The 26,345-nt window shown below is 56.6% G+C and overlaps 2 protein-coding genes across 3 annotated transcripts; both read right to left on the bottom strand.

Moving 5' to 3' along the window:
* Nucleotides 1-2,981: 2,981 nt before the first annotated feature.
* C1QC (complement component 1, q subcomponent, C chain) lies at nt 2,982-7,364 on the bottom strand. The gene is made up of 3 exons (XM_012650939.1): nt 7,246-7,364; nt 6,826-7,007; nt 2,982-3,808 (listed from the first exon to the last, which is right to left on the bottom strand). Exons 2-3 carry the CDS (start codon nt 6,998-7,000, stop codon nt 3,252-3,254), a joined length of 732 nt encoding a protein of 243 aa, XP_012506393.1. The 5' UTR covers nt 7,001-7,007; nt 7,246-7,364; the 3' UTR covers nt 2,982-3,251.
* A 2,661-nt stretch (nt 7,365-10,025) lies between these two features.
* On the bottom strand, nt 10,026-13,110 carry C1QA (complement component 1, q subcomponent, A chain). Of its 2 annotated transcripts, none has more exons than XM_012650937.1 (3): nt 12,916-13,110; nt 11,887-12,056; nt 10,026-10,833 (listed from the first exon to the last, which is right to left on the bottom strand). In XM_012650937.1, exons 2-3 carry the CDS (start codon nt 12,047-12,049, stop codon nt 10,259-10,261), a joined length of 738 nt encoding a protein of 245 aa, XP_012506391.1. In that variant the 5' UTR covers nt 12,050-12,056; nt 12,916-13,110; the 3' UTR covers nt 10,026-10,258. The 2 variants fall into 2 exon arrangements, with proteins under 2 accessions (XP_012506391.1, XP_012506392.1); XM_012650938.1 differs by having other exon boundaries at nt 11,887-12,116; nt 12,916-13,078.
* Between the last annotated feature and the right edge of the window lie 13,235 nt (nt 13,111-26,345).

Below are 26,345 nucleotides of genomic sequence, written 5' to 3'. Positions count from 1 at the left end.
TAAATGTCACAGAAAGCAGTGACAGCTGGAGCCCACCTCGTGTAAGTGGCCAATGCAGGACTCAAAGCCGGGCGTTCCTGGCACTGAATATCGGCCCTGCCTCTGTGGCTGCCACCGGGCAGTGTGACGCCCCTTGCGGAGGGCTGCCTGCAAGCCCCGGGAGCTGGAGGGCCCCTCTTCACACCCTTGCTTGGAGGTAGGAGATCCTTGTGGGTGCGGACAGGTGGACATTATGAGTTCACTGCAGTGGGTGATAGGGGAGGAAAAGACGAGTTTATAAAACCGGAAGATCTCTGGGCTCAGCCAACTATAGCCCCAAAGGGACCAGGCCAGGTGCAGAGGAGACAGCGGTGGGTTCCAAGGCAGGAGAAGGGAGTTAGTCGGTCGCAGGTCCAGGGGTCCAGCTGAGGGCTCCCAAGGCCGCTTGGGCCTGGGCCTCTAATTCCTAGTGGCCGATGGCAATGGGAAAAGATCAGCTTGAACTCGGGGTAGAAGCAGTGAGACAGAACAGGCAGTGGCAGAGAGGAGGGTTAAAACCTTGCGCTTTGGAAATTTGAGGTTTGACTCCCAGCTCTGCCTCTTCCTGGCCACGCTGCCTCAGGCACATCTCCTGCCCTATTTCCTGGTCTACACTCAGTCAGTGGGAGGCCTGAGCACTGATCTCCCGGGGCTGCGGTGGGGCCAGTGAGGCAACCCCGCACATCCAGGGCCCAGCCCTTGCCAGGCGCCCAGTGTTATTTATATGATGGAATCCTGCAGTCTCGGAGCAGAGGAGCGGGGAGGCTGGACCCAGGGATCAGGAGCTGAGGGGTCCCTGGGCCTTGACCCCCGCCCGAGTGGGAGTCAGCTGGTCTCTGTACCCATAGAGTTGCTGGCTTGCCTCTCTGATAGACAGAGGGTCCCTACAAAGAGTAGAGAAAGAAACCCAAATCCCTCAGCTCCTCATGGTCTGAAAGAGATTCCTGGCCAGTTTGGGGTGTCTTGTTCTGGTCCCTGCCGCACCCCACCCCGCTCTCCTGCTCTACGTGACTCTCGCCCACCTCCCCGCGGCACAGCAGCCGGGCATGGCATTTTCAAACGCCTGCCTCTCCCGATGAAGAGAGAACAACAAGGAAACAATTGTGGAAAATAAAAACGGCACAGAAACTGTCGTTTCCAAAGTACGGGTTTCTGATCTGACACTGTGGCCCACATAAACGGTGATTGATTTTTTAAACAAAAGAGAAACGAGAAGACAGATGTATCACTCGTGGTGTTGCCGGGAGGACCGCTAAGTGGCGGGCAGAGGAGAACTGTGAATGCTGCTGCGGGTGGCTGGTGACCCGGGACACCCGGACTCCGCACACCCTTGGCCCTTGCCTCCCGCGCTCCCTCCGTGTGTGTGTGTGTGTGTGTGTGTGTGTGTGTGTGTGTGTGTGTGTCTCCATGTCTCCCCCTTCCCATCTTATACATTTCTCACGCCGCTACCATGTGCCGGGCATGTATCCAAGGGGCCCTACCCCCAAGGATGCTCGCAGTGCGGTGGGGACGCAGACCTGTAAGCAGATAAGTGCACAGCAGCCAGCAGGTGGGCCGTGTGCATCAGATTCCCCTGCAAACTGCCCACTCACCCACAGGCTCGTCTTTGCCAAACTGTTATAAAACAGCCTTGCATCCAGAAATCTGGTTTTGTTTGTTTTGTTTTATTTTAAATGAGTCGGTGGGTTAATTTTATTCACCACCAGATTTGGGCTCTAAAGAGGTAAGAATTTGTGGTCAAATCTATGGAGGGTGCTTTGGAGACACAAAGGGGAGAATCAGGGAGGGCTTCCTGGAGGAGGTGATCTTTGCGTTGACTCCTGGCAGTTGAGTGTGTTAGCCAGGTGGATGGGGGATTTGTGTGAGTGGGTTGGGGGCTCTACGGGATGAAGGGACAGTATGGGCAAAGGCAGGGAGGTGTGACACAGCCCCTTTCCCAAACAGAAGAGCCAAAGTGGATGGAGGTGGTTGCAGATCTCAGCTTGGGCAGCTGCTCTTGCAGCCCGCCTCAGTCGGCTGGTGACTCCGTGGGGCTTTGTGAAACCAAGTTGTGATGGCAGCCAGGATAGGCCAGGTCCTCCCAGGCCTGAGTGAGCCTTGGGTCTCAGTGGGCTCTGAGCCTGGACCTGAAGTCTGCATGGGAAAGTTACACTTTTTATCTTTTTACACCTGAAACATCAAACACTGGGCCTCCCTGGTTATCCACAAGGATCACAGCGGCTGAGTCCAACCATCAATAATGTCACCGTGGAAACTTAACAGCTTGTGGGCAGCAGTAGTTTTAGATAATCTCCTGGGCAGGGGGGTCCCAGAGTCTATGAGTTATTCAGGGTGGGTCAGACATTGGGGGGCCAATTCTCTCCCTCACATCTCACTCACTGAGATGAACACTAAATGAGTCGATGCATGTAAAGACTTAGCATAATGCCTGGTGCATAGTAGGCCCTCAATAAACATTAGCATTATGATGTTTTATCCATTCATTCATTTGCTCTGGTTTTAGTCATTCATTTCCCCACTTACGCATTCATTAATTCACCCCAATTCCCTCCTTCATTCAGCACAAATTCATTGCACAGCTCGTCTTTGCCTGCACTGGGCTCACCTGAGCCCACAGCCCTCGGGTGGCAAGAGCTCCCAAGATTCAGCACAGGCCCAGGAATTCAGACTCACTCCTGTTACCTGTAATGACAGCAGTGCCTCGTCCCCAAACAAGTGACAGCAGACGACCCCTTGGGGACCACTGGCGGCCTGTAACCGCCCTCGAACATCTCTCTCCCACCGGGACAAATGGCGCCGAGTGTCTCAGGTATTGGCAGTCAAGCTTTACTGGGCACCGACTAGCTGCCCCGAGTCCAGCGCCCACAGAACAGCCGGGGCAGAGGCAACGTCGAAGATGTAAAGTTCAAGGAATGCGCAGTGAGGAATCCGAGCCGTGCATATTTGTTGATTTAATTTTTTATTTATGTATCTCCCCACCTCTTCCAAGACCTGAAAAAAGCCCTAATAACAGTACCAGAAGGTGTTGGTTACGTGTCAAAGGGATAGTGTAAGCAGTGACTCGTGAAGGAGGGAGAGAGCTCACGGGTGGGGGCTGGGCGGGCTTCCTGGAGGAGGAGTCCATCAGGCGGCGAGAGGGCCCTGAGCAAGGGTGCAGAGAGTGGCCAGCACAGTGGGTCCTGGAGGGAAGCAGGGGGAGGACGGCCTGGGGGGCCGGGGCCTGCCCGCCCGCCCTAGTCGGGGAAGAGCAGGAAGCCGGAGAAGACGCTGTCGGAGCCCTCGGTGCCCACCATGCCGTTGTAGTCGTTGACGGCCAGCCACACCTCCTCGCCCACCTGCAGCCGCAGCAGCACGCCGCCCGAGCTGACCTGCTTGCTGTTGGACATGTGGTCGCAGAAGGTGGTCACCTTGACGTTGCTGCGGTACAGGTGCACGCACAGGTTGGCCGTCTGCGATGTGTGGTACACAAAGTAGTAGAGGCCGGGGACTTTGCAGGTGAACTTGCCCGTGCTCGTGTCGTAATCCCCCTGCGGGTTGGTGACGACCGAGTTGAACTTCACCAGCCCGTTGGACGCCGGGTACTGGGCTGTCTGCCGAGTGACGGTGAACACCGACTGGTGCTTCTGCTTGTATCTGCCCTCCTCGCCGGGCTCCCCGGGGGGCCCCATGCGGCCGGGAACCCCCGGCATCCCAGGGGGTCCCATGGGGCCATTTTTCCCGGGATAGCCAGGTGTGCCGGGTTCTCCCTTCTGCCCCTTGGGTCCTCGTGTCCCGGGAATGGCTGGGATTCCTGGAGATAGAGCAGGCAGGAAGAAAGAGATGGGGCAGGGGACAGGGAAGAGGGACCCTGGGGGTGTCCTCCAGGGGACGTACCACTGCTGTTTGGTCCGTAGAATCTCCTTCCCACAGACGGACCTGGGAGCAGTGCGCAGAGCAAGGCTCTGGCCGGAGGGGAGGGAGAGCCTAGTTCGAGTCCTGCCTCTCCACGGACTTGCCCTCTGACCTTGTCTAAGGCACCACCCTGCCTCTTGGCCTCAGTTTCCACATTTGCGACAGAGAAGGGAGGACTAGACAGCACCAGCAGGTGTCAGAGCTGGATGGGATCTCAGAGAGTGGGCTGATGGCTGGGACTGCCAGCCCCGGCACAGATGGCCTGTGGCCACAGACAGCTGCACAATGTCTTTAAGTTTTTTAGTTAGAGCCCCACATTAACAAATTCAGAACTCACCTGAAAGTCTAGATTCTCCTTCCTTCTTGTTGAAAATCAGAAGATTGGTCAGAGGGAGATTTCCTTGGAAGCTGATAAAGCTTGAGCCTTAGCCCCTTCAAAGCCTTTTGCCTAATTTTGTATTTATATTTTTTTCAGCTTTTTATTTTGCAATAATTATAGAGTCACAGAAAGTTGAAAAAAAAAAGGAAAAAAGGAACAGAGAGGTCCCATGTACCCTTCACCTGGTTTTCCCCAAGGGCACATCTTGCATAACCGAAGTGTAATATCAAAACCGGGAAATTGACATGTGTGATCTGCACAGAGCTTGTGCTGCTGTCACCAGTTTTACGTGTGTGTGTGTGCATGTGGGGGGGGGTTCTAATATAATTTTGTCACATGTGTAGATTTTTGTAACTACCACCCGTGCAATCAGGTGTATCTATCATCTTGCATTATTTTTCTTAAAGGGGACCCTCGACAGCGTATAAGCATCAGAGTCCCACAAAGCCTATATCCGTTCCTGAGATGGCGCCACCCAGGCCGGCGTTAGCACGTGGGAACCTCTGGACGGAGTGGAATAGACGCTGCCCCAGGAAGGGGGCTGTTCTTTCCAGCTCGCCCCAGCCCCACTTGACCCCCTTCAGCCCTGCGACAGCTGGCGCGTTCCACTTCCCTCGTGGTACAGATGAGGAAACTGAGGTCAGAGACTTGCCCAAGGCCACGCAGCCAGCATGAGGTGGAGTCAGGACTCGAACGCGAGTCTGGCTGAATGCCAGTCGGAGCACCTGATTCTGTTTCAGCCCTGATGATCTGAGGCCCTGTGAGATCCTTCTCCCCTCGTCTAAACCACACCCATCTTTTAAGGTTCGACTCCAGTTGCCTCTTCCAGGAAGCCCTCCTTGACCACCCCTGCCAGCCCTCATGTTTCCTTTCCTCATCCCATTTCCACAGGGCTGGGTGTCTGTGCAGACCCATTCATGACAGATTCTCTATGGCTGTGACCTGGTAGGTCCCAGAGTTAGGACTGTAGGATCAGGACCCAGCAGACCTGGGCTCCAGGCTGTGTGACCCGGGCGGGTGGCCTCTGCTCCCCGAGCCTGTGTTGGCTCAGCCGAGAGAAGGGTGTGCTAGAACCGGTCCCAGAATGCCGTTGCCAGAGCAGGGTGGGCGGACGTGTGCAGAGGGCTGAGCGCAGTGCAGGGCACGGCACAGGAAGCGTGTTCAGGAACGTCAGGTCCTGGAGGTGGCTGTCACTGATGCTAAGCAGAGCAGTGTCTCATCCTTCGTGACATCTTCAGCAGTGGGGAGGGGTCTCAGAGGAGTGGGGGGCTCTGGAGCTGGACAGGGCTCCACCGCGTGCCTTTGGGCGAGTCGCTCGATCTCTCTGAACGTCAGCTTTGACGTTTGCAAAGCGGGAGTCAGTCACGTGTTCAAAGGATTGTGGCCTCGGTTTTCTCATTTGTAAGCCTGAGACTGTGCCTGGTACTCGGGGGTGATTGGTGGCCATCAGCCACCCTGGGCAGTGAGACGGCCAGAGGCAGCTGTGCAGTACAGGGTCGCTAAAAGTGCAGACCTGGGGGCCTCATTCGGCTCACGCTGAATTGAAGAATTCCTTCCAGAATGCTGGTAAAGTCCCTTTCTATTGCCGGGGGGGAAGGTGACGGTGGCAAACTGCTAAAGACGTTCTGCTCCACTGGCCTCCCTCTTCCACCTGCCTCTGCCACCCCCGGCACCTCTGCCCTGCCCCACCCAGGCTCACCCAGGCGGGCTCCAGACGGTGGGTCTCACTCACAGGTAAGGCACACACACCCCTGGCCTCCAGCTCTGGCCTCAGCACCAGCCTCCCGTTCCTGTCCTCAACCCCCTTCTGCCGTGCAAGGGCTCACCCGCGGGTTTCGCCCAAAGACTCCGAGACTATGATCCTGGCTTCCCACTGCCCACTCTCTCACTACGCTCGAGCCTGGGGAGGGAGGTGAGCACAGGCCTCTGATCAAAGCAACAGCAATGGCCTACGCCCTTATCCGCCGTGTGCTCAGAATGGTTTTGTGCTTAAACTCAGTCCTCGCAGCGCCCTGTGAAGTAGGTACGGCCATCTCCCCACTGTATCGACAGGGACACCGAGGCCCTGCAAGGTTAAGTAACTTGCACGGGTTCACGCAGAGGGCTACGTTCACCGCGTGGGCCCACCTTCCCAGGTGTCGCGCAGGGCAGGTGGTGGGGGCGTGGTCACGAAGTCACAGCCAAACACCAGCGAGTCTGCCAAAGGCTTTCCGGCCCTGTCTGCTGGGATCCTCCTGCCACTGCCGGGCAGTGCCCCGTGTGCCCCACTGTTATCCCCATTGTCAGCTAAAGAGAATGAGGAGCCCAGAGGGGCATGGGTCCAAGTCCAAGGTCGCCTGGGGGAGGGTCCCAAGGTCGCCTGGGGGAGGCCTGAGGCCTGAGCTCTGTGGAGGGGGAGCCAGCCCCACGGTGGGACTCAGACTCTGCCCTGGGGACGGGTGAGGCATCAGGGCACGCACTTCCGCTGTCAAGTTGCTGCCCCTGCCCTGCCCCCAGGTCACCCCAGACCCCAACCCCAAGCAGGCCAGCAGACTCACCTGGTTCCCCCTTGGGCCCCGGCAGCCCGTCATGCCCGTCCTTCCCCGGGGCCCCAGGCAGGCCTGGCATCCCTGGAGTCCCGTAGCAGCCTGTGTCAGCCTGGCCCCCGGCGGGCAGGGCCAGGAGGAGCAGCAGCAGGTTTAGTCCAAGGTGGGGCCGGCAGCTGGGCCCCATGTCCGTCCTGGGGAAGGAGCAGGGTGGGAGAGAGCTGGGCTGGCCCCCCCGCCCCTCCCCCTCCCTGCCCCTCGCTTCCCGGGCTCCTCAGCCCTCAGGAGCCCAGCTGCCTGTCCCTCCCATGGCCGGATGGGGGACCCCGGGCCCAGTAGGGAGTGGGGACGCTCCTCCCTCTCACAAACCAAGTGGTCCCTGGCACCATGTGTCAGGAAGGTGGCAGGGGAAAAACTGCCGTCTGCCCTTACCTGGGCAGGGGTCCTGGCCTCGCTGGGGGTGGCGGTTCTGGCCTGGTCACAGAGAGGTCCTCAGACCTGCCTCCCCTCTCCCGGGCAGAAGGACACCGCCGCGTCGGAGTGGACGGAGCTGGGATTGCCCAGAGAGGGCTGGGCCCCCTCCCCTCTGCCCTCCCCCAATCCCACATCCCCTTTCCCACAGATTCCCTGACGTGACACTTTCTTCTGGGTGCTGAGCCAGGCTGACCACAGTGACAGCCCTGTCCACAGCCCCCTCCCAGTCAGGAGTGTGTGAAATGAGGAAATGTCCGCTGACTGCCCGGCATCTGGTTAAGGGAGTGTGTGTGTGTGTGTGTGTGTGTCTGTGTGTGCGTGTTGAACACAAGCCCCCAGGGCACAGTCGTCCCCCAGAATCAGGTCCAGCCCATCTAATGCCCGATGTTGGCATTCGCTGTGTCTGAGACTCAGTTTCCTCGCAGCATCCCTGGGAGGACATTATTATCCCCCTTTTATAGATGAGAAAACTGAGGCTCAGGGAAGTGTGAGCCCTTGCTCAAAGCCACACACACTGAGTGGTCTCTTGGTGTCCAAAGCTTTGCTCTGACCTCTCTGCTCAGCTGCCCCCAGAAACAAGGCTCACACACACTTGTCAAGTGGCAGGGCTTGTTCTAGAAACTTCCACATGCGCCATCCCAGTGGCCACACTTGGAGGACCCCCAGGATGGCCCGGCTTTGATGGCCGCAGCTGCCACAGTGCTCGGGCCGCCCTGGCTGCACAGTCAGGCCTGGCTTCTCCTTCTGGCCCTGCCACTCCTTCTCCCGAGATCTTCAGCACAGCCCTGGCCCTGGGCCTCGGTCTCCCCTCCCGTACGCTGTGGGCCTGGCTTCGAGGGTTGGTGCCTCTTCCTTTGACGATGGTCCCACCTTCCCTGCCATCACCCCTGCTCACCTGCATCCTGGCACCCCCTGCCTCTGGGCTTGGAGCCCGTGCGGCTGGTGAGGGGCTGTCAAGGTCAAGGTCATGAACACGCTGGCCCTCGGAGTCCTGGGAAGAACAGTATGGGGGTGGGGGCTCCCCAGCCTGCTGGCACGCGTGGCTCCGTGCTCCCTTCTCACCTCGTCTGCGCCTGGCCTGGCTTGTCCAGCAGGTGGCAGCCTCAGCCCACACTCAGCCCTCCTTAGCCCCTCCCGCCTGGCCCAGCTCTGGCTCTGTGCCTTCCTGCAGGGACCAGAGCTTTGCCTTGGTGAGGGGGCTGGAAGGAGGTGTGGGTAGCGTCTGGGTGAGGAGGCAGCTGGGCACTCCCTGCACCCACCAACCTCTAGCCTGGCCTCCTCTGCTCCTACGGGCTTCCAGCCCTGACATTTTCCTCGAGGCCCATTGCCATGAAAGAAGGCACGCTTTGGGGCCAGGCAGACCTGGTTCAGACCTAGGCCCTGCCCTTTTCTGGCTGTGTGACCCTGGGTCGGCGGCTCCTTTCTCTGAGCCCCAGTGTCCTCATCCATTCTGCTGGGACTAAAGGCATCAGTGGCTCTGGGATGTCCAGCACGCAGTCGGTGCCCAGAGATCTGTCTCTTTCCCCAGCCCGTGGGTGGGCGGGGGCAGAGCTGGCCCCGGGAGGGAAGAGCCCAGGGCCGTGCGGAACGACAGCTCCTGCCTCCCGGAGTGTGTCTCGTGGGTGTGGAGGGGTAGCTAGTGTGCATGTCCAAGGGCGTGCAGGGTGTGTTCTGGGGAGGGCATCGCCTGGGGGAGCGGATGAGTCTCGGTCCGGGAATGTGGGTCCACCTGCGTCTCAAGGGAGGTCTGTGTGTGCACGTGTGTGGTGTGCATGTGTGTGATTGTGTGTGTGTGTGTGTGTGTGTGTGTGTGTGTACAGCACACAGATAAAACCGGCGTCCTTTGGGAAAACTCATAGAGCATTGGACATGTTCAGGACTGAGCCCCCGATTTCCTCACATACGAAGGACATGGTGGTTTGTTGCCTCAGAGCAGCTCCCAGGTGGGCTGAGCTGGACCCTGGGAACGCACCGTGAACTTTCGAGGTCATCCGGGCCGCCAGCCCAGGCGGGAGGCCCAGCAGGCAGCAGAGGCAGCAGCCCCAGCCTCCGGGCTTGCCAGGGCGGAAGCCCAGGGCCGGACACAGGAAACCTAGCTTTGAGGAGGACTGCTGGGTGCCCCGCTCCGATTCCTGCGCCGCCTTCCTAGTACAGGCTTGGCAAAGCACCTGTGTGATTTGTCGAGTGCAGCTGTAGAGGCTGGGGAGGCCAGCGAGGGTGGTGGTTAAACATACAGGCTCGGGCCTCAGTAAGACGCAGGTTCAAGTCCCAGATCCTCCCCTTAGATACTGACTTGGGACTTCACACTCCCCTCGCCCCCGCCCCAGTGTCATCATCTGTAAAGTGGGGTCCTTGTACCCACCTCAGGGCTTGATCATAAAGATTAAACAGAATATAATAATAGCTGAAACCCCAAAGCTCTTATGAACCAGGAACTGCTCTACAATTTTCATATAGTAAGTCATTTAACGCTTCCAACCATCGTTTGAGGTGGGTGCTCCTGTAGTCCCCCCTTACAGATAAGGAAACAGAACTCATGCAACACGCACACGATCAGACAGCTAGTAAGTGGCGGCGTCAGGATTTGAACCTGGGCAGGCGAGGCTGCTAGGACCTGCTGAACACATCATGGGAAACGCTGAAGATGAGCCTGCCTCTTCCGCACTCGGTGATTACTACCACCCTCGCCCGCCCTCCCCGTGCTCAGAGTGGCAACCACGCCTTGAGTCCAGCGGGCACAGATTCAGACGTTTATTGCGGGAAGAGTTCTAAGAGACGATCTTCTTAGAGCGAGCAGTGGGGCAGCAAGTCCTAGGGGCTCTCGGAGCCAGCCCCCTCCCTTCAGGCGGCTAAAGGAAGCGCACCCCCATTTTACAGAGCGGCACGTAGAAGCCAGAGAGCTGGGATGAGGGGGCCAGGTCACGCAGTGGGAAGCGGGCGAGGCCAGGCCGGGGCGGGGGCCTGCCCTGGCTCAGGCAGACGGGAAGATGAGGAAGCCGCTGAAGACGCTGTCGGCCTCGGAGCCCTGGTAAATGCGGCCCTTGAGGGGGTCTCTTTCGATCCAGACCTGGTCGCCTTGTTGTAGCTGGAGCACTGTGCCCCCCGACACCACCTGGAAGAGCCCCTTGCTGTTGGTGTCACAGAAGCCCAGGGAGCGCCGGACCTGGCCCCTCAAGGAGGACACAATGGACAGGCAGATGTCCCACTTGGACACCACCTGGAAGGTGAAGTAGTAGTAGCCGGGCACAGCGCAGACGAACCGGCCCGAGTTGTTCTGGTACCGGCCTTCCTGGTTGGTGATGACCATATCAAAGATGACCACGTTGCCCCCCGTCGGTGGATTCCGCCTGATGGCCGAGAAGGCTGGCCGCGGCTGGTCCTTGATGTTTCCTGGGTTGCCTTTGATGCCCTTCGATCCTGGGACACCACGGTCCCCCAGGGGGCCACTGGGCCCTGGGTAGCCCACCTTGCCGGGGGCTCCAGGGGACCCAGATTCCCCCTGGTCTCCTTTAAGGCCCCGGATGCCTGTCCGGATGCCAGGGGCCCCTGTGGGGAGAAATACCAGATCGAGAGCAAGAGCCCAGTGCCCACCAGTCAGCAGGGAGAGGCCTGGAACCCCTGCGTCTGTGGGATGGAGGGCAAGGAAGTGCCTGGGCCTTCAAGACATCGATTCTGACTGGCTGTGTGACCTTGGGCAAGTGTCTTAACCTCTCTGAGCCTCCCCTTCATCTGTGAAATGGAGAGAAGTGTGAACAGGCATTTGGGAAAGCGTCAAGTTCTGGGAAATGCAGGACATTCTGGCTGCTCCGCTGTGCTCCTGCCCATGGCTGTGCCCTCCACACCCCTCCAGGCCATTGACCCTATTTCTTCAGGTTTGGGGACCACATGTAGGATGCCCAGATGCAGATTAGTGCAAGCGTCTATGCAATCCTTCTGGTCTGCCACGGACTGGGAGGCTCAGGGGGATTACATGAGACTTTCCTTTTCCACTCTGGTCATGACAGCCTCCACTTTCCATCACCCCCAGCCTTTTATTTTTCTAGAACATGAGAGTTTCTGGAGCCTGAAGGGGCTGCGGAGAGGGAAGCAGGGGCAGAGTTGGGGCTGCTGGAAGGAAGCAAAAAGGATAGTTGCAGTCAATTGGTCCCTTCTATGTGCCAGGCAGGGTTACTTCTCCATTTTGTAGATGAAACTTAGCTCAGAGAGGGTCAGTAACTTGCCTGAGGTCACACAGCAAGGCACAGGCTCCTGAGTCTAAAATCTGGGGCCTAATCATCTGGTAACTGGACAATGACCAAGGACTGGGCATTGCTTCCAGACCTTTCACACTCATTGCTCAAAACCACCCATTCTCCAGAGGAGGGAGGTGAGGACAGAGAAAGAAGATCCAGGCAGTCAGGGGAATGTGGGGTCCTGGGAGCCTTTGGACGTGGCACAGGGAGAAGGCTAGGCCCCCTCAGCCCCTGGGGCCAAGTGCAAACTGGAAATGCTTCATGGGGTGGGGGCAGGTGGACTCCTGCTTCTCAGTGCCACCCTCAAGCCTCGACCCTGGAGGCTGGGCCAAGGTCGGAGGGGCTGGGTCCAGAGGGAGGTGCTTACCGGGCTCCCCTTGCTCCCCCTTGAGGCCTGGCCGTCCAGGTCGGCCAGGTTTTCCTGCAGCCCCATCCTTCCCGTTTGGTGCGCGGCACACATCCTGCGTCACCGTCGAGGCCAGGGATACGGCCAGGACACAGACCACCAGCCATCTCTGGGGGGCCTCCATGGCGGCACTGCGGAGACACCGGAGGGCCTGGGTGGGCTGGACGTGCTCACACACACGCAGCTCGGACCCGCGAATCCCGTACACATGTGATACATACACACCCTCCCCAGTGCACACACAGCCCGAGGGCCCTCGATGTCCGCTCCCAATCCAGCCCCAGGGACCCCAGGCAGGTACACACATGCGACTGAGCACACCCATCTCATCACTCAGACACACAAGCACAGCCTCGTCCAAGCATGTAGGAAACATGGTATGGAAACTCGAAAATCCACTGCACACTCCCAGACATGCAACCGATACCCAGATAGACTCCATCCCTCACTCAGCTGGACACACATGTTCACACGCTCCCACAGACGATCGATTTCATTGAACAAATATTTATTGAGCGCCTGCTCCTTATTTAATTAGCACCCTCTCGCCCAGATGGTGGAGCTGTGCGTGCACACAGGAATTCACAAACACCCGGCACAGCACCTGCTCACTCCTCTGTGCCTGGCTCTTCCCAGCCTCTGCCAGAGGACGGGCAGCTGGCTGCCCCCACGGCCCCCTCTGCTGGGTCCCACTGCTGGCTCTGGCGCCCGCAGCCTTTCCCCAGCTGCTTGTGTTTTGGGGGCCAGGACCCAGGCACCATGGTTGAAGCAGAAGACCCCCCAGGTGGTGGATCTAACTCACCACCTCCCACCCTCCCCAAGCTCTGGCCCAAAGAGTTAAGTTCCCTCCGTTCACCCATTCTGGGTCATGAATTAGTGTCCCCCAATCTGTGTCTCCCTCTCTCCCTGTCTCAGTTGTCCAGCCCCCTGGGCCAGCTCCCTTGGACCCCCAAATTTCACAGCCGCCTCCCTTTTGGGCTCTGGCCTCACCTGCCTCCGGTCGTCAACTCCAACTGGACGCTCCTGCCCTCCGCCCGGGGCCCTGTGGGATACCCAGCAGGAGTGGCGCCAGGCTGTGGCCAAGTTTCACATCCCTTCCCACTTCCCCTTCTCCTTCTCCAGACCTGCCCCTGAACTTCCCCTGGGGCCAGAAGTCTGCCAGGAACACTTTGAGCAGACCTCAGCAAGACTGGGCCGTGGGGCGTCCTACCCCAGCAACAGCTGCTGTGGGGGCGGGGCGGCAAGGCGGTGTCTGCGAGGATGGGGCGCGGACGGGGTGCTGGGCGGGGCTCTGAGAACCAGAGAAGCGCAGAACATCAGAGCGGAAGGGATCTTTTTAAAAATCAGTCACTTGTAGGACTTTTTCATGATGATGGAAGCAATACGTGTTCATTGCCAGAAGCTGGGAAAACACAAAGAAGAAAGAACAGTGCGTTGGTAGAAGAAAGCAGCACGCCAATCTGTTTCTCGACTTGCCACTTCCTAGCTGCATGACTTTGAGAAATAACTTGACCTCTGGGGCCCTCAGTTTTCTTATCTGTAAATTGGGAACGACAGATTCTACCTTATCAGATTATTATAACATTTTAATGACATACACATAAAAAGACCCGGCATATGGTGAATGTTTAATCGATAGCTTTTATCAACATTTTAAGAAACAGCAACACAAGCCTGTGAATTCTACCATCTAGAGATAATTGCTGTTAATGTTTGAATGGATCATATGGCCTTACTCATCCTCACTGACGGGGCGCTCATTACCTGCCAGCATGGTTCACTTCATTATTGTAGCTAGGATCCTGAGAACACTCTTCTTTGGAGTAAGTGTCTCTGTTTGTCCCAGACTGGGGACAAATGTGTTCGGGCCTCAGCTGACCACATCTCTCTACTTCTTTTCGTGACTGTATTTTTGTTTTCTGAGAATTTTGCCAGAGGGAGGAGAGAAGAAGAGGAGAGAGGAGACAAGGGAAGGTGGTTGGACATGGGCAGATGGATGGTCTAGAGCCAGGGTTTTCCAGCTTTGGGGACTCCTCTTTCGTTTGTAATCTTGTGTGACATCGACATATATCAAACAGATACAAAGGATACGAACGGGGACCCTTTGGTTGAAGGGTGGGGGCCCAGCGCTCCACCTGCCAGCCTCTGCCTCGAGCCCCAGACTCGGGAAGTTAGTAGAGCCAGAATCTTTCCAGTTCAGCCCATACATAACTCACTGTGTGACCTTGGGCAAGTTATCTAACCTCTCTGAGCCTCACTTTCTCCATCTACCTAGATGACAGAGTGGGTGGGAGGCAGGAAGTTTGGCCCAAATGGTCTCTCTCATCCTGTCCAGCATCTGTCTTCTTGGAAGGCACCAGTCTTGTTTCCCTGCAAGAGGTGTAAGAAATGTGATACGGTCAGAGCCATCTCCCCTATTTAACTCCAGAAGAAACAAAGGACCAGAGACAGAAAGACCTGCCCAGGGTTACACAGAGAGGGGCAGGGTTGGCATGAGGAGAAATTGGACACTGTGAAAAGCTTCGCAAACTATAGTTTTCAAAATATTAAATACCCAATTCTTACAGAAATCTAGAGTGAGAACATGTCAATTTTTGTTTTGTAGCTTGTTAATGAAAGAACCAGCAGGGCGGTAAAGCTAGTTCAATGAATATGAAAAAAAAATGGTATGCGCCTAGAGAGAGAGAGAGGAGAGAGATTCAATAAAAACAATGACAAGAATTCTGGAATACTCATAAGATTGTTAGATACAAAACTGGTTAAATGTTCCATAGGACAATCAAATCATAACTTCAGGGTTATCTTCTCTACTGGAAAAAAATCATTTGCATTTCTACCAGACAAAAAGAATTTGCAACTTATCAGTTTTCTACCAGTTAGCAGCTATCTTTACAGAGTCTGGGCCCTGATCGATAGTAAATAATAAGTCACGAGCAAAGTGACATTCCCCGAGAGTGTCAGATGACCCTTAGGAGGGCTCGTAGATGCAGCTCTAGTTCGACTTTGAAAGGACACCAGGTATCTATTTGCCTGATTTCCAGGTGTTGGATGATTTTACTTATCAGGCTGTTACAAGAGTATAAACACTTCCCGAGAAATAAAGGACATCGATAGTCACACACACATCGTTAGTGCGAGAAGCAGAGTCAGCGATAGTCCCGTGAATGTCACAAGGGGGGCACTTTTGGTCAGATGGGGTGGGCGTACTCTTTCGTTTCTCGTGAGCTCGGACTCCTGGAGGGGAGGCGGGAGATGTAGGGATGAGAGGAAATCCCTGGTAACACTCCCAAAGTTGTGTCTCCAAGGTTCAGTCTCAGAGTGGGGTCAAGAGTCTAAGAAATAACCAAAAAGTAATTTTTAATTACTCAAATTCTTTAGGGTGGAGTCACGTCTCATTTGAGGGTCGGTTCCAAAATCAGCAATAATGGGCAAACATTGTATAAGGTCAAGGTTATTGTAGGAAAAAAAAATCTATGGAGAGTGCCGTGTTGGAGACCACGTTGTCATTTCACCATAGTCTTATGCTGTCAGTTTTGGCTTTGACGCCGGAGCAGATTTCAGGTAAGTACCAGCCGGCTAATGCTAACCAGCACCCTCCGCCACACACACAAAGGAATTGGATCTTTAAAGTTGGAGCCGGCTGGACACGGTGGCTCACGTTTGTAATCCCAAGGCAGGAGGATTGCTTGAGGCCAGGAGTTTGAGACTAGCCTGGGCAACACAGTGAGACCCTGTCTCTACAAAAAAAATTTTTAAAAATTAGCTGGCTGTGGTGGCGCATGCCTGTAGGCCCCTTGACTCAGGAGGCTGAGGCAGGGGGATTACTTGAGCCCAGGAGCTGGAGGTTACAGTGAGGTATGATTGGGCCACTCCAAAAAATAAAAATAAAAAACACATGGAGCCACACTCTTGGTGAGGTGTTTAGACCACGAGAAGAGCTCACAGGAGCTGAGGCAGGCTTGGGGCCGGCAGGTCTCTTCCATGCCCGCACACTCCAGAAATAGGCTCCTGGAGGGAACACCCCCTACCTTATTTAAATTGCTATTTCTAGTTCTTTCTCTCTCTGAATCTTATTAGGCAAAGTGCAGATAGTCAAAGGGGTACATAATGCGACTCTGAGGTTCTTGTATTTCTTTTCTCTCTTTAAGAAAATTGAGGCAGAATTTGCGTAGAGTAAAAAGCGCACACCTCGAGTGCACTGTTCAGGGGCTCACACGTGCACGCGCACACCCGCATCAAAACGCGCATTTCCAGCTCCCCAGCAAGCTGCCTCCTGCCCTCCCAGTCGACAGTGCTCGCTCCCCCCGCAAGCAGCCAGTGATTCTGCCTGTTCTTGAACTTCATGTCGTAGAATCGTACAGCATGTGCTCTGCTGTGTTCGGCTTCTTTTGATGAACACGCTTGTTCATCATGCACAGGTTCACCCGTGTTGTGTGTGCCAGTTCAGACGGGATTGCTGAGTCACATTCCATTGTCTGCACACACGATATCACACTGTATTTATTCTCCTGTTGGTGGGTAGTTTGGGCTACGATGAATGAAGCTGCTAAGAACGTTCTCGTGCTAGCCCTCCGCCCCGCCCGGCCCTGTGCACATCCGTACTCGGTTCTCTGCTGTACGTTTTACCGCCAAGGGGGGCACAGAGTTGACACCGATGCTCCTTGCTCTCTCACGCCCACTGTCCCCGACCTGTCTCTTCAACTTCCCCTCCCCGCCAGAATGTCCCCTGGACCCTCTGCCCGAACCACTCTCCTGCCTGCTGCTCTTTATGAGCGAGGCTGTCTCAGCCTCCTCTTTCTTGCTAAACCCTATTCCTGGGCCTGTGGGTCTCTCCCTCCATCCTCAGTCCCCAACACCCAGTAAGATCTGGGTTTCGTTGGCAAGCGGTGGTGCCGGGTGGTGGTGGAGGCGGGCGTGGGGACCTGGGGAGGGAGCTGTCGCGGGAGAGCCCGCCGCCCATCTTCCGTCCACATTCTTTATTCTTTGCTTCTCTCGGCAGATAAAAGCACTTCTTGGGATTGTTTTATGAAACACAGAGGGGACTGTAAACAACAAATCATTTGTTGCAGAGATGGAGGCTGGGCGGGTTCGAATTCAGCAACTGTCTCCCGGTGGCTGTGTGATCGTGCAGGGGCGATCTCCCGCATGGGGGGGCTCGGGTGCTTCATCCACAAACTGAGGGTCATTGACCTCGGACCTCAGACCGTGTGAGGCTTCCGGAGAGCAGCGTGGCTCGTCTCCGGGATGTGGTAGGCCCTTAGCAAAAAGCTCCCATCTCCTTTTTCCCTTCCCTGCCACGCAGAGGGCCGGTGCACGGGGACCTTTGAGAAGTTTGGAGGAGGGGAATGTAAACAGAAGACAAAACAAGGCAAAAGTGATTTCTCTGGGGGAGGGTGAAGAAAAATAGGGAGAAATCAAGCCCCCCAACCCACAGTCCCAGCTGCCCTGGTTGCCCGGCAGGGAAGGAGCCCAGGCTGGTAGGGGTGGGGGGAGCCGCTCCGGGAGAAGTTCCCCACAGGCAAAGCTAGCGGAAGCCACCGGGCATGCAGCAGGTGGGAAGTACAAAGATTATGAGGATTAGGAGAGAGTTTGGAAAACAAACAGAGGGGCTTCGGGAGCCAACAAGGGAGTATTGCCGCCACCTTGGAGGGCTGGGCCCTGGGGCCCGAGGGAACCCTGCAGCCTGGGAGTGTGGTCCCCAGAAGGCTGAGATAACACTAGCTTCCTGGGAACTCGCATGGGCATGAGGGTCACAGGAGAGTGGCCAGGGAAAGCCCCATCGGCCCCAGACTTTTTATCAGGAGAGGCCGTTGTGGGCTAGAGGCAGGGGACTTGGGTCCTATTCCCAGAGCTGGGTGTCCTTAGACGAGTCACCCCCCTAGGCCTCAGCCTCCCCATCTGTGAAAATAGGAGGGGAGTTGAACCACAGCAGTGATTTCCTTGGAGCAGAGTCACCTGGGGAGTGGTTAAGAATAACATTGCTGGCTGGGCCATGCCTGTAGTCCCAGCTACTCGGGAGGCTGAGGCAGGAGGATCGCTGCAGCCCAGGAGTTTGAGGCTGAAGTGAGCTATAGTCCTGCCACTGTACTCCAGCCTGGGTGACAGAGTGAGAGAAGAAGAGAGGAGAAGGGAGGGGAGGGGAGGAGAGGAGAGGAGAGAAAAGAGAAAGAATACTGTTGCCAAACTGCACCCTCCCTACGGCATTCGAGCCCCTGGGTGGGGCTTATGCATTTGGAACAGGTGCTGGGGTGATCTGAGGCAGGCAGCCCAGCACCGTTGAGGGGCTCTGACAACCACGAAGGGTCTTTCCTACCTTGGCACATTGGCTAGGCCTTCCTGGGATCTTTGGACATGACCTGGCGGCATCTGACAAGGGGAGCAGGCACTGGGGGGTTTAGAAATGGCGGGGTCAGGGCCAGGTGTGTTGGGTGGGGGTAAGAGGCGGCAAAGGTCACCAAATCTCCCCAGGAGCTGAGACCATTTCCAACTTTGGGATTCGGAAATATTTCTTACATATAAGCAGAGATTTATGCTTTTCACAGCCCCTGCCTGGCTCACGTGATTCCCCATGAGGGAGCTGGGGAGGTTACTGGTGTCATCCCCAATGAACTGGAGGGGAAACTGAGGCTCAAAAAGGGCAGTCAGTTACCTGTGTCACACAGTAGTGTGGGTCCAGTCTCCAGGCCACGAGCACCGCCCTAGGATGGTCCTGGAAGGTGTCCTGTCCCAGCCCCTTCCCAGGGTCCCGGGTCCCAGCACTGCCGTTTTGGTTGTGACGCTCTGAGCCTCCATCTCTGTCCCGCCAGCAGCTCACCGTGGGCCTGTGTCCGACGCTGCCCGAGCTCCAAATCTAATCAACGCTCCCCCTTCCCCCGAGCCCAGGGCATGCCCAGGGGCGCCCGTGTGCGCGGCAGAGCTGGGATTCGGGCACAGGTCTTGTGCTGCGCTCATGTTCCACCCGCAGAGCCGCGCTGGAGTTTGGGCTAATGACAGCTACTTCTGCCCACTCTCCTCCCCCTCTTCCCGGCCCTCTGCTGATTACAAATAAACAGCCGGTCTGCGTAGGAGAGTAATTAACTCTCCGATGTGGGGAGAACTAATCAGCCTGGAGTTTGCTGCAGGTGGGAAAAGCGAAGGCTTTTCCTAAGTAGTATGCAAATGAACGTGTAGTATGCAAACGAGCCCCTCCTGCTCCTGGGAAAGGCTGTCAGGGCCAGAAGCGCTGGCTGTTGCAGAGGGACAGGCTCTGGCAACGGGGCCCTGTGGCCCGGCTGCGGGGGGCCTGGCCTGTCAGATTTAGGGGGCAGAGGAGTCAGAGTAGCAGCAGAGGCGGGGCTCACCTTCAGGGTCCCCAGCACACCTGCAGTCCTCGGGCAGAGGCGGGGGAGGGCAGAGGGAGAAATGGGCTTAGGGCTTGGAGAAATGGCTCCGAGTCTGAACACCACTGTCCCCGCCTGGGCGACCTTGGGTGAGTCACTTCACCTTCTTGAGCCTCGGCCCTCTCCCTGTGGGATGGGGATAATGACACACCCTGTTCAGGCTTACTGTGGGCTGGATGGTGCGTGAGGTGTCTGCTGTAACACAGTCTGCACTTAGCAGGCGTTGCGCGGGTGGGAACCCTCATTAGAAAGCATGAAGACAGGCCCATAGCGTCCCGTGTGGGCCGCGTGCTGCCAAGTCAAGGCCCAGCCCCCCAGGGCTGCCTTCCAGGGGTGCTCTCAGCCATGCGATACGTGACCGGAAAGGCTACGGGAATGGCCCTCCTGCTCCCAGCTACACCATCTCTTCCGCCGTGCCTGAAATTCGGGACCTGGACTAGCTGAGGAGACTGAGGCTCCCAGGGTGCAAAATTTAAGGGGGCGCTGACTCTCATGATGGTGCAGATGTAGAATTGACCCTGAGGAGTGAGTTTCTCTTTAAGATTTTGTGCCCTACGTGCTCCCTCTCCCCATCCTTATCCTGGCCATGCTGAAGTTCCGCCGTTGTAGAGTCACCTCTTGGTGTTAAATGTTGCCATCAGCCTGTGTCTCCTTTAAAGTGCAGGGCTTGGGGGATAGGAACGGGACAAGAGGCAATTTTCTGGGGTAAGGGAACTAGTTTCTATTCTGGCTGGGGTGTCAGTGACATGGGTGTATTCATGGGTTGTATACATTGTACTCACCAAATGGTACATTTAACTTCTACACATTTCATTGTATGTAAATTTTACCTCCATAAAGCATAACTGAAAAATAAAATGTAGGTATCTTCTGGGAGAGATCACACACTAATGTGCAGTGATAATGACATCCAAAGTGGTCATCCAGCTTCTGCTTGTATACCTCCTGTGATGGGCAGCTCACTCCCTAGGGAGAGAGGCCATCACTTGTTTGGTGGTGGAGCTGGAATTTGAACCCAGATTGGACTCTACTGACTCTCCCAGGATCGTGTGGGCTTAGGAATGGCCGTGAAGGTTAAGTGAGATGTGATAGGTGAACGTCACTTACAAACGTGCACATCTGGAGACACAGGAAATTTGCATAGCCCGTCCACCCATCCCAGCGATTAGGTGGAGTCCAAGACCAGTACTGTGCAAGGACACTTGAGCAGAAGTGACATTGCTGGTGCAGACTCTCCAGCGTGCTCTTCACTGCTGAGGTCGTGGAGTCCTCGCGTTGCCACAGCTGGAGCCACCGCATCCAAGTAGCCTGGCTCGCCGAGTGTCGCATGGACGGCTGCTCTGGAGGGTCATCTGGACCCACGATGGGCTTTGCAGCAGGGATGTGTCACTGAGGTGTAGTTGTTACCGCAGCGTAACTGAGCTTGTCCTGACCTACACAGCACAGGCTGGCCCAATGGAGAATGGTCATGACATTGACACTGTCTTGATCACCCTCCCTCTTCCTCTTCGTTTTTTCAGGGCTATCTTTGTCCCTGACAACATTCTCACAAAACGCTTTCTGGCTGCACCATCCCGGGCTGATCCCTGCGGAGCTGTCCAGGGTCCTGTCCTTGGCCGGGCTCTTCACCTCGCCCAGACTTTCATCAGTTCTGCGCCCTCCGAGCTGAGCACCCGGGATTCTGAAATGAAAAACGCCCAGATCTGCCTTTGGAGAGAGCTTACATCCTGCTGGGTGAGGCCGACACAGAAATAACTGCAGGACTGAGCAGGTCTTGGGACACCAGAGACACCCAGAAACCAGCAGTGGGTAAGACGAGAGTCACCCCAGAGCAGGAACCTTGGGAGACTTCTCAGAGGAGGAGGAAGGAGGTGGCCACAGTGACTCACCTGGGCGTTCACAGGCTCTCCTCCCAACTCAGGTCTGAGTCCCCGTATCTCTGCTTCCCATTGTATAACCTCGGGGTAGGCATCTTCTCTCCTAAAGCCTTAGTTTTCTCATCTGTAAAATAGGACAATAAAAGTACATCCACATAGGGCTGTGGTGATGGTTAAGTGAATTAACATGTGTAAAGTGCTCTACTCAGTGCCTGGCATGTAGTAACTGCTCAATAAACAGTCGCTAGTATGACCTCATTTGGGCTTTGCAACAACCCTGTGAGAGCATAGAACTAGCATTATCTCCATTTTACAGATGAGAAAACTGAGGCTCAGAAAGGGCAGGCAACTTGCCTAAAACCACATGGCTAAGAACTGGTTGAGCTTGAGTGGGAAGCTGGGCTAGCCTGGCACAGTCTTTGTTCACTGTGCCATCTGGGTTAGGATTTCCTTGCTCAGGCCTTGGATCTCACCTGTTTCTTCCAGCCTGGCCCATCTCCCACTCTTTTCGTGTCTTGAACCCTAGCCTGACCTTCGAGATAACTATTTTTTTATTATAGTAACATACACATAAAATTTACCATTTTAAGCGCACGTTTCCATGGCATTAAGAATATTCACATCATTATGCAGCCATCACCACCACCCGTCTCCAGAGCTTTTTCATCTTTCCATACTGAAACTGTATACCCCTTAAACTGTAAGCCCTCTCCCCACAGCACCTGACAGTCACTATTCCACTTCCTGTCTCTGCGAGTTTGACTGTTCCAGCATCTTGCATAAGTGGAATCATATACTACTTGTCCTTTTGTGACTGGCTTATTTCACTTTGCATGATGTCTTCGGGCTTCATGCATCTTATAGCATGTATCAGAATTTCCTTCCCTTTTACAGCTGAATAATATTCCGTTGTATGTATTTGCCATGTTTCATTTATCCATCTGTCCAGCGATGGGCACTCGGGTTTTTTCCGCCTTTTGGCTGTTGCAAAAAATGCTACAGTGAACACGGAGGTGCAAAGTCCCTGCTTTCGGGAGACCCCACTGCTGCCACCACCTTGGGGGCCACTCCCAGAGCTTTGCCAGGATGCAGGACCAGAGCCTGTCCTGCTGCCCCCTGGGCGCTGAGCCTTTGCCTGCCCGGTGTCGCCACAGTCCAATCCCCTCTTCTCTCCCCTCGCGATGCCCTCTCCTGCCTCTAGAGCCCAGACCCTGTGTCCTTAGGTCTCTGATGACTTTAAACCTCAGATAGTGTTACCTGTGGCTACCCCCTCTTCCAGAACAGGGCATTTCCTTCAGAATATTGTTGGGATCACCTCCACTTGAAGAAAGGCAAACATGAGAGTCCTCCCTCTGGAATGTGACCAAAGCTGGTCACTTGTGCCAGTGCAGTGAGTTAGAGGTAACCTGGCGTCCTGACTCTTGCTACACTCTTTTCAAGCTAGATGAGGCAGTCACTTGCCAGAGAAGCATCTTAGACAGCCTGGGTTCAAATCCTGGCCCTGCCATGTGCAATCGGGCAAGTTATTAATACTTCGCCTCTCTGCACCTCAGTGTGTCCATCTGTGAAATGGGCATGATAACAGAAGCCACTTAACACCATTGTAGTGAGGATTAATGGGGTCAGTAGGGTAATGCCAGGCTATAGCAAGTGATCACAAATACCAGATAGTATTTATTCAGGAAATACATGGTGCTCGCTCAGGGGATCTTTGACAAATTAATGGGAAGGATGAGACTAAAGAGCGGATTTGGATTCAAAGCGAGCAGATGCCCAGGGGGGCCTGGATGGAGCTGCTCAGCCCCCTGCACTGAGTGAGCAGCACGGCGCCCGCTGCCTACCCCACTGGCTGCTCTGGGCATTAGTGGGGGGCTGGGGGGAAGGCACAAGAGCAAACGGCCCTCAGCTCAGCTAGTCCCTCCTCGGGGAAAGCGGCTTCCTCCAAGCAGCCCTCTCATGGGCCCCTACTCTCATGCTTTCTCCAGGCAGACACGCAGTTGCTGGGAGACCTGGTGGCCCTTTTGGGGCAGGGGTTGGTGGGATAAACCATCCTCCCTCCGTTCCCACCACTTCCGGCAGGGACCGAAGCTGCAGGGGCTTTGTGGAGGCTGGGGTGACCCTGGCAGGGATGAGAGGAGGCCAAGGCCTGTGGGTTGGACTCTGGGCCTGGCCTGGGGTGATGGGTTTGGGCCCCAAGACTTGGAGCCCAGCCAGGGTCCGCAGTTCCGCCCAGGCACCCGGAGAGGGCACTGGCTTGGGAGCCGGAGACCCGGGTTCTAGGCCCGGCTTGGCCTGCGTTGCCTCAGCCTCCTCCGTCTTTCCCAGGGCGTCAATACCTTCCTCTCTAACAGGCGCCACCCCGCCTGCCTCGGGGGACTGTGGGGAGGCTCCTCTATGATGCTGGTCAAGAAGGAGCGTCCCAAAGCCAGGCAAATCTGAGGGCATCGAAGTCCTGCCCATGGCGACTCACTCGGGCACCCCTCCCTGCCGCCCAGGAAGAGATGGAGCCGGGTTTGGATGTGGCCAGAGAGGTTTACGGCGCGGGGAGAGGGAGGCTAGAAGTCCTCTGCTTCCTCTGCAGCCCACGGCCGGCTGTGAGACAGCGACCCTGTCTCGGAGTCTCGGTTTCCCTGTCGCTGATGGCAGCCACTCAGCCACACCGCGGGCCCGTGCAGGCAGTTAAAAAAAAATTATCTAAATGTTCACAACTGTCCCACACGGTAGATACAGCACCCCCAGTGTGCAGATAAGGAAAAGGAGGACTCTAGGAGAGACGTCACTTGCCCCAGGGGTTAGCATATAGTGCTGTGTGGTCTTGAGCAATCACCTGTCTGGGCTTCGGTTTCCACATCTGTAAAATGGGAGCGTCTCTCCTTCTCTCTCTCTGGCGCTCAGTGCCGGTGGGCAGCAACAACCCCGGGAAGCCTTGCTGAGGTTTGGGCCAGGGGCTGTGGCACACCTGTCGGCCAGGCGCTGGACCGGGGCACTGCAGGAGCCTTTGCTGCTTGGCTTGGTCACTCCCAGGCCTCCATCTAAGCCCCTGGACTCCCTGAAGGCCTCTGCCTGGTTTCCCTCAGGGCTGGTCTAGACGACATGGCTGCCCTTCTTCCCCAGCCCCGTTTCCCCAGCCCAGGTGTGCGCAGCGTCTTCCTGGGCAATGAGATGGTGGCCGTGACTTCCTGGGGCTTCCAGCATCTGTGAAAGGCTAACTGGGGGCGCCGCTCCAGAGCGCCCCCCTTTGCTTCTCAGCAGGAGGGAGTGACCAGGTTATTTTCGTGATAAAAGTTTAATAAATTGGAAGGCACGGTTTTCATTCTGTGGGTAATTAGCTGCCGCTGCTGCGCTCCCTCCTAATTGTCTCTCTCACTCCAGATGGGCGGAGATCAATAGGAAGCGGCCGCTGTGCGGTGAAAGTCACAATTAATTAATTGTCAGGCGTGTGTGTGTCTCCATCTCTGTCACATCAAAGGGCCGGGGGTGGCAGCTGCCCAAGTCTCGGCCCAAAGTCCCCAGATGCATGCGACCGTGAGCCACAGGGCACAATTCCTGCCTCTCCCTCAGGCAGCGGGAGGCTCCTAGAGAAGGGGTCCCCTGAGACCCCAAGCTCAGGGGCCTTCTCTGACAGCCAGCATCATCCCGCCTGTGCCCTCCAAAATCTTGGCTGTAGCATCACTGCCTCGGATACCCTCACCCAGGTCCTCCGCCTCCCCTTTGCCCACCAGGTCCATTTTCCTACCCAAACTCTGGCTGTGTCAGTGCCAGAGAGTGGGTGCCTCTGGTGGGGGAGGGGAGGGGTTGACTGGGAGAGGACGTTCTGGGGGCAGGTGCTGCTCTGCATTTTGATTCCAGTGGTGGTTTCGTGGGTGTAAAAAGCCACGCTGATGTGCGCTTAAGATTAGCGCAAATAGTTACACACGCACCTCCCCTCCCTGTTCAGTACTGTGCCAGGCACGGGGACATCAGGATGACGACGATCACGTGGCTGGTGAGTGAGGCAGCCACAGGCCCTGCTTAGTCACATCTTTCCTAATCTTCACCACCAGCCTCGGAGATTCCCATTTTACAGGTGAGGAAACAGAGGCACAGAGAGGGGGTGGGAAGGAACGAAGGAGAGGGGAGGGGAGAAGAGGATGGAGGGTGGCGGGAAGGGGGGAGGTAGGGGCCTGTGTATGTCGAGAGCCCGTGCGTGACCCGCACGAGCTCGATGCCTTACACACCTCCACCTCTGTGGGAAGGCGGAGCGACGCATCCCATTGTACAGACAGGGAAGCTGAGGCTCAGAGAGGTGCAGTCCCTCGTCTAAGGCCACACTGGCCGGGAGTGAGGGCCGGGTTAACGTCCCTCTGAGGGGGACTGGGAGGAGGAGGGGAAGGCGGGGAGAAGACAGAAGTTAGTGGGTGACAGGGGCACCGGTGGGACCTGGGAAGCTGGGAATAGTCCTGGCAAGTTGTGAGCATGAAAGCGGCGCTGCTGGAAGACGCCGGCACACGGGGACACACGCACACACGCACACACACACATGCACACGCGTACACGCATGCGCACGCATGCACATACTTAACACTTTTGCTCTGCCCCGACCTTTCCAGAACAGCTTCCTGCTGCCTCACTGGGGCCGGTGTGCCCGGCTTTCCCTCTCCTGCCCCAAGGCTTGCTGCCCCCACTGCCTGGCACAGAGAAGGGGCCCAGCGCCTGGGCGGGAGCCGGCAGGGCCTCTGCGTGGGGCCGCAGCTCTGCAGGTGAAGCCTGGCTTCGGGAAGGGCCAGGCCCGCCTGTCCCAGCCCCGGGCCAGCGCTCTGTTGTCCCCCCACCCCTGCCACCCACTAAGTGGCTTATCAGCCCCCCAGGGCACACGGGTGACAGATACTGCAACAGCTTCGTCCTGGTGGGGAGGCGGGGCTGGTCCTCGGCTGTCTCTCACTGAGAACACGGCAGCGGGTCCAGCCTCCCGCTCCCGGCTGGTCGTCAGGGGAGGCCACCTCCACGCTCCCACCGCCGTTGCAGCCTGTCACTGCGCCTTCGAAGTGGCGCCTGATTTTCCAGTCTGTCTGAAGTTGCTCGCTGTGTATGCAGCAGCTGGTCCGGCAAGTCCCCCCGCCGGGCCTTTCCATGACGGTGCCAGCCGCTGGGGACCCGGGGAGACAGCCACCAGGCCTCCGGGGGG

The sequence above is a fragment of the Propithecus coquereli genome, unplaced genomic scaffold (assembly GCF_000956105.1).
Source record: "Propithecus coquereli isolate 6110/MARCELLA unplaced genomic scaffold, Pcoq_1.0 Scaffold341, whole genome shotgun sequence".
In the NCBI taxonomy this organism is placed as follows: domain Eukaryota; kingdom Metazoa; phylum Chordata; class Mammalia; order Primates; family Indriidae; genus Propithecus; species Propithecus coquereli.
This window is presented reverse-complemented; position numbering and strand designations above follow the sequence as displayed.

What these genes read in the sequence shown, in the direction of transcription:
- C1QC (XM_012650939.1), bottom strand. Translation starts at nt 7,000, where the DNA reads ATGGGGCCCAGCTGCCGGCCCCACCTTGGACTAAACCTGCTGCTGCTC. An exon ending in GGGGCCCAAGGGGGAACCAG is followed by an intron (nt 3,809 to 6,825) that starts GTGAGTCTGCTG and finishes CTCTATCTCCAG; the next exon opens with GAATCCCAGCCATTCCCGGG.
- C1QA (XM_012650937.1), bottom strand. Translation starts at nt 12,049, where the DNA reads ATGGAGGCCCCCCAGAGATGGCTGGTGGTCTGTGTCCTGGCCGTATCC. An exon ending in GGGGGAGCAAGGGGAGCCCG is followed by an intron (nt 10,834 to 11,886) that starts GTAAGCACCTCC and finishes TTCTCCCCACAG; the next exon opens with GGGCCCCTGGCATCCGGACA.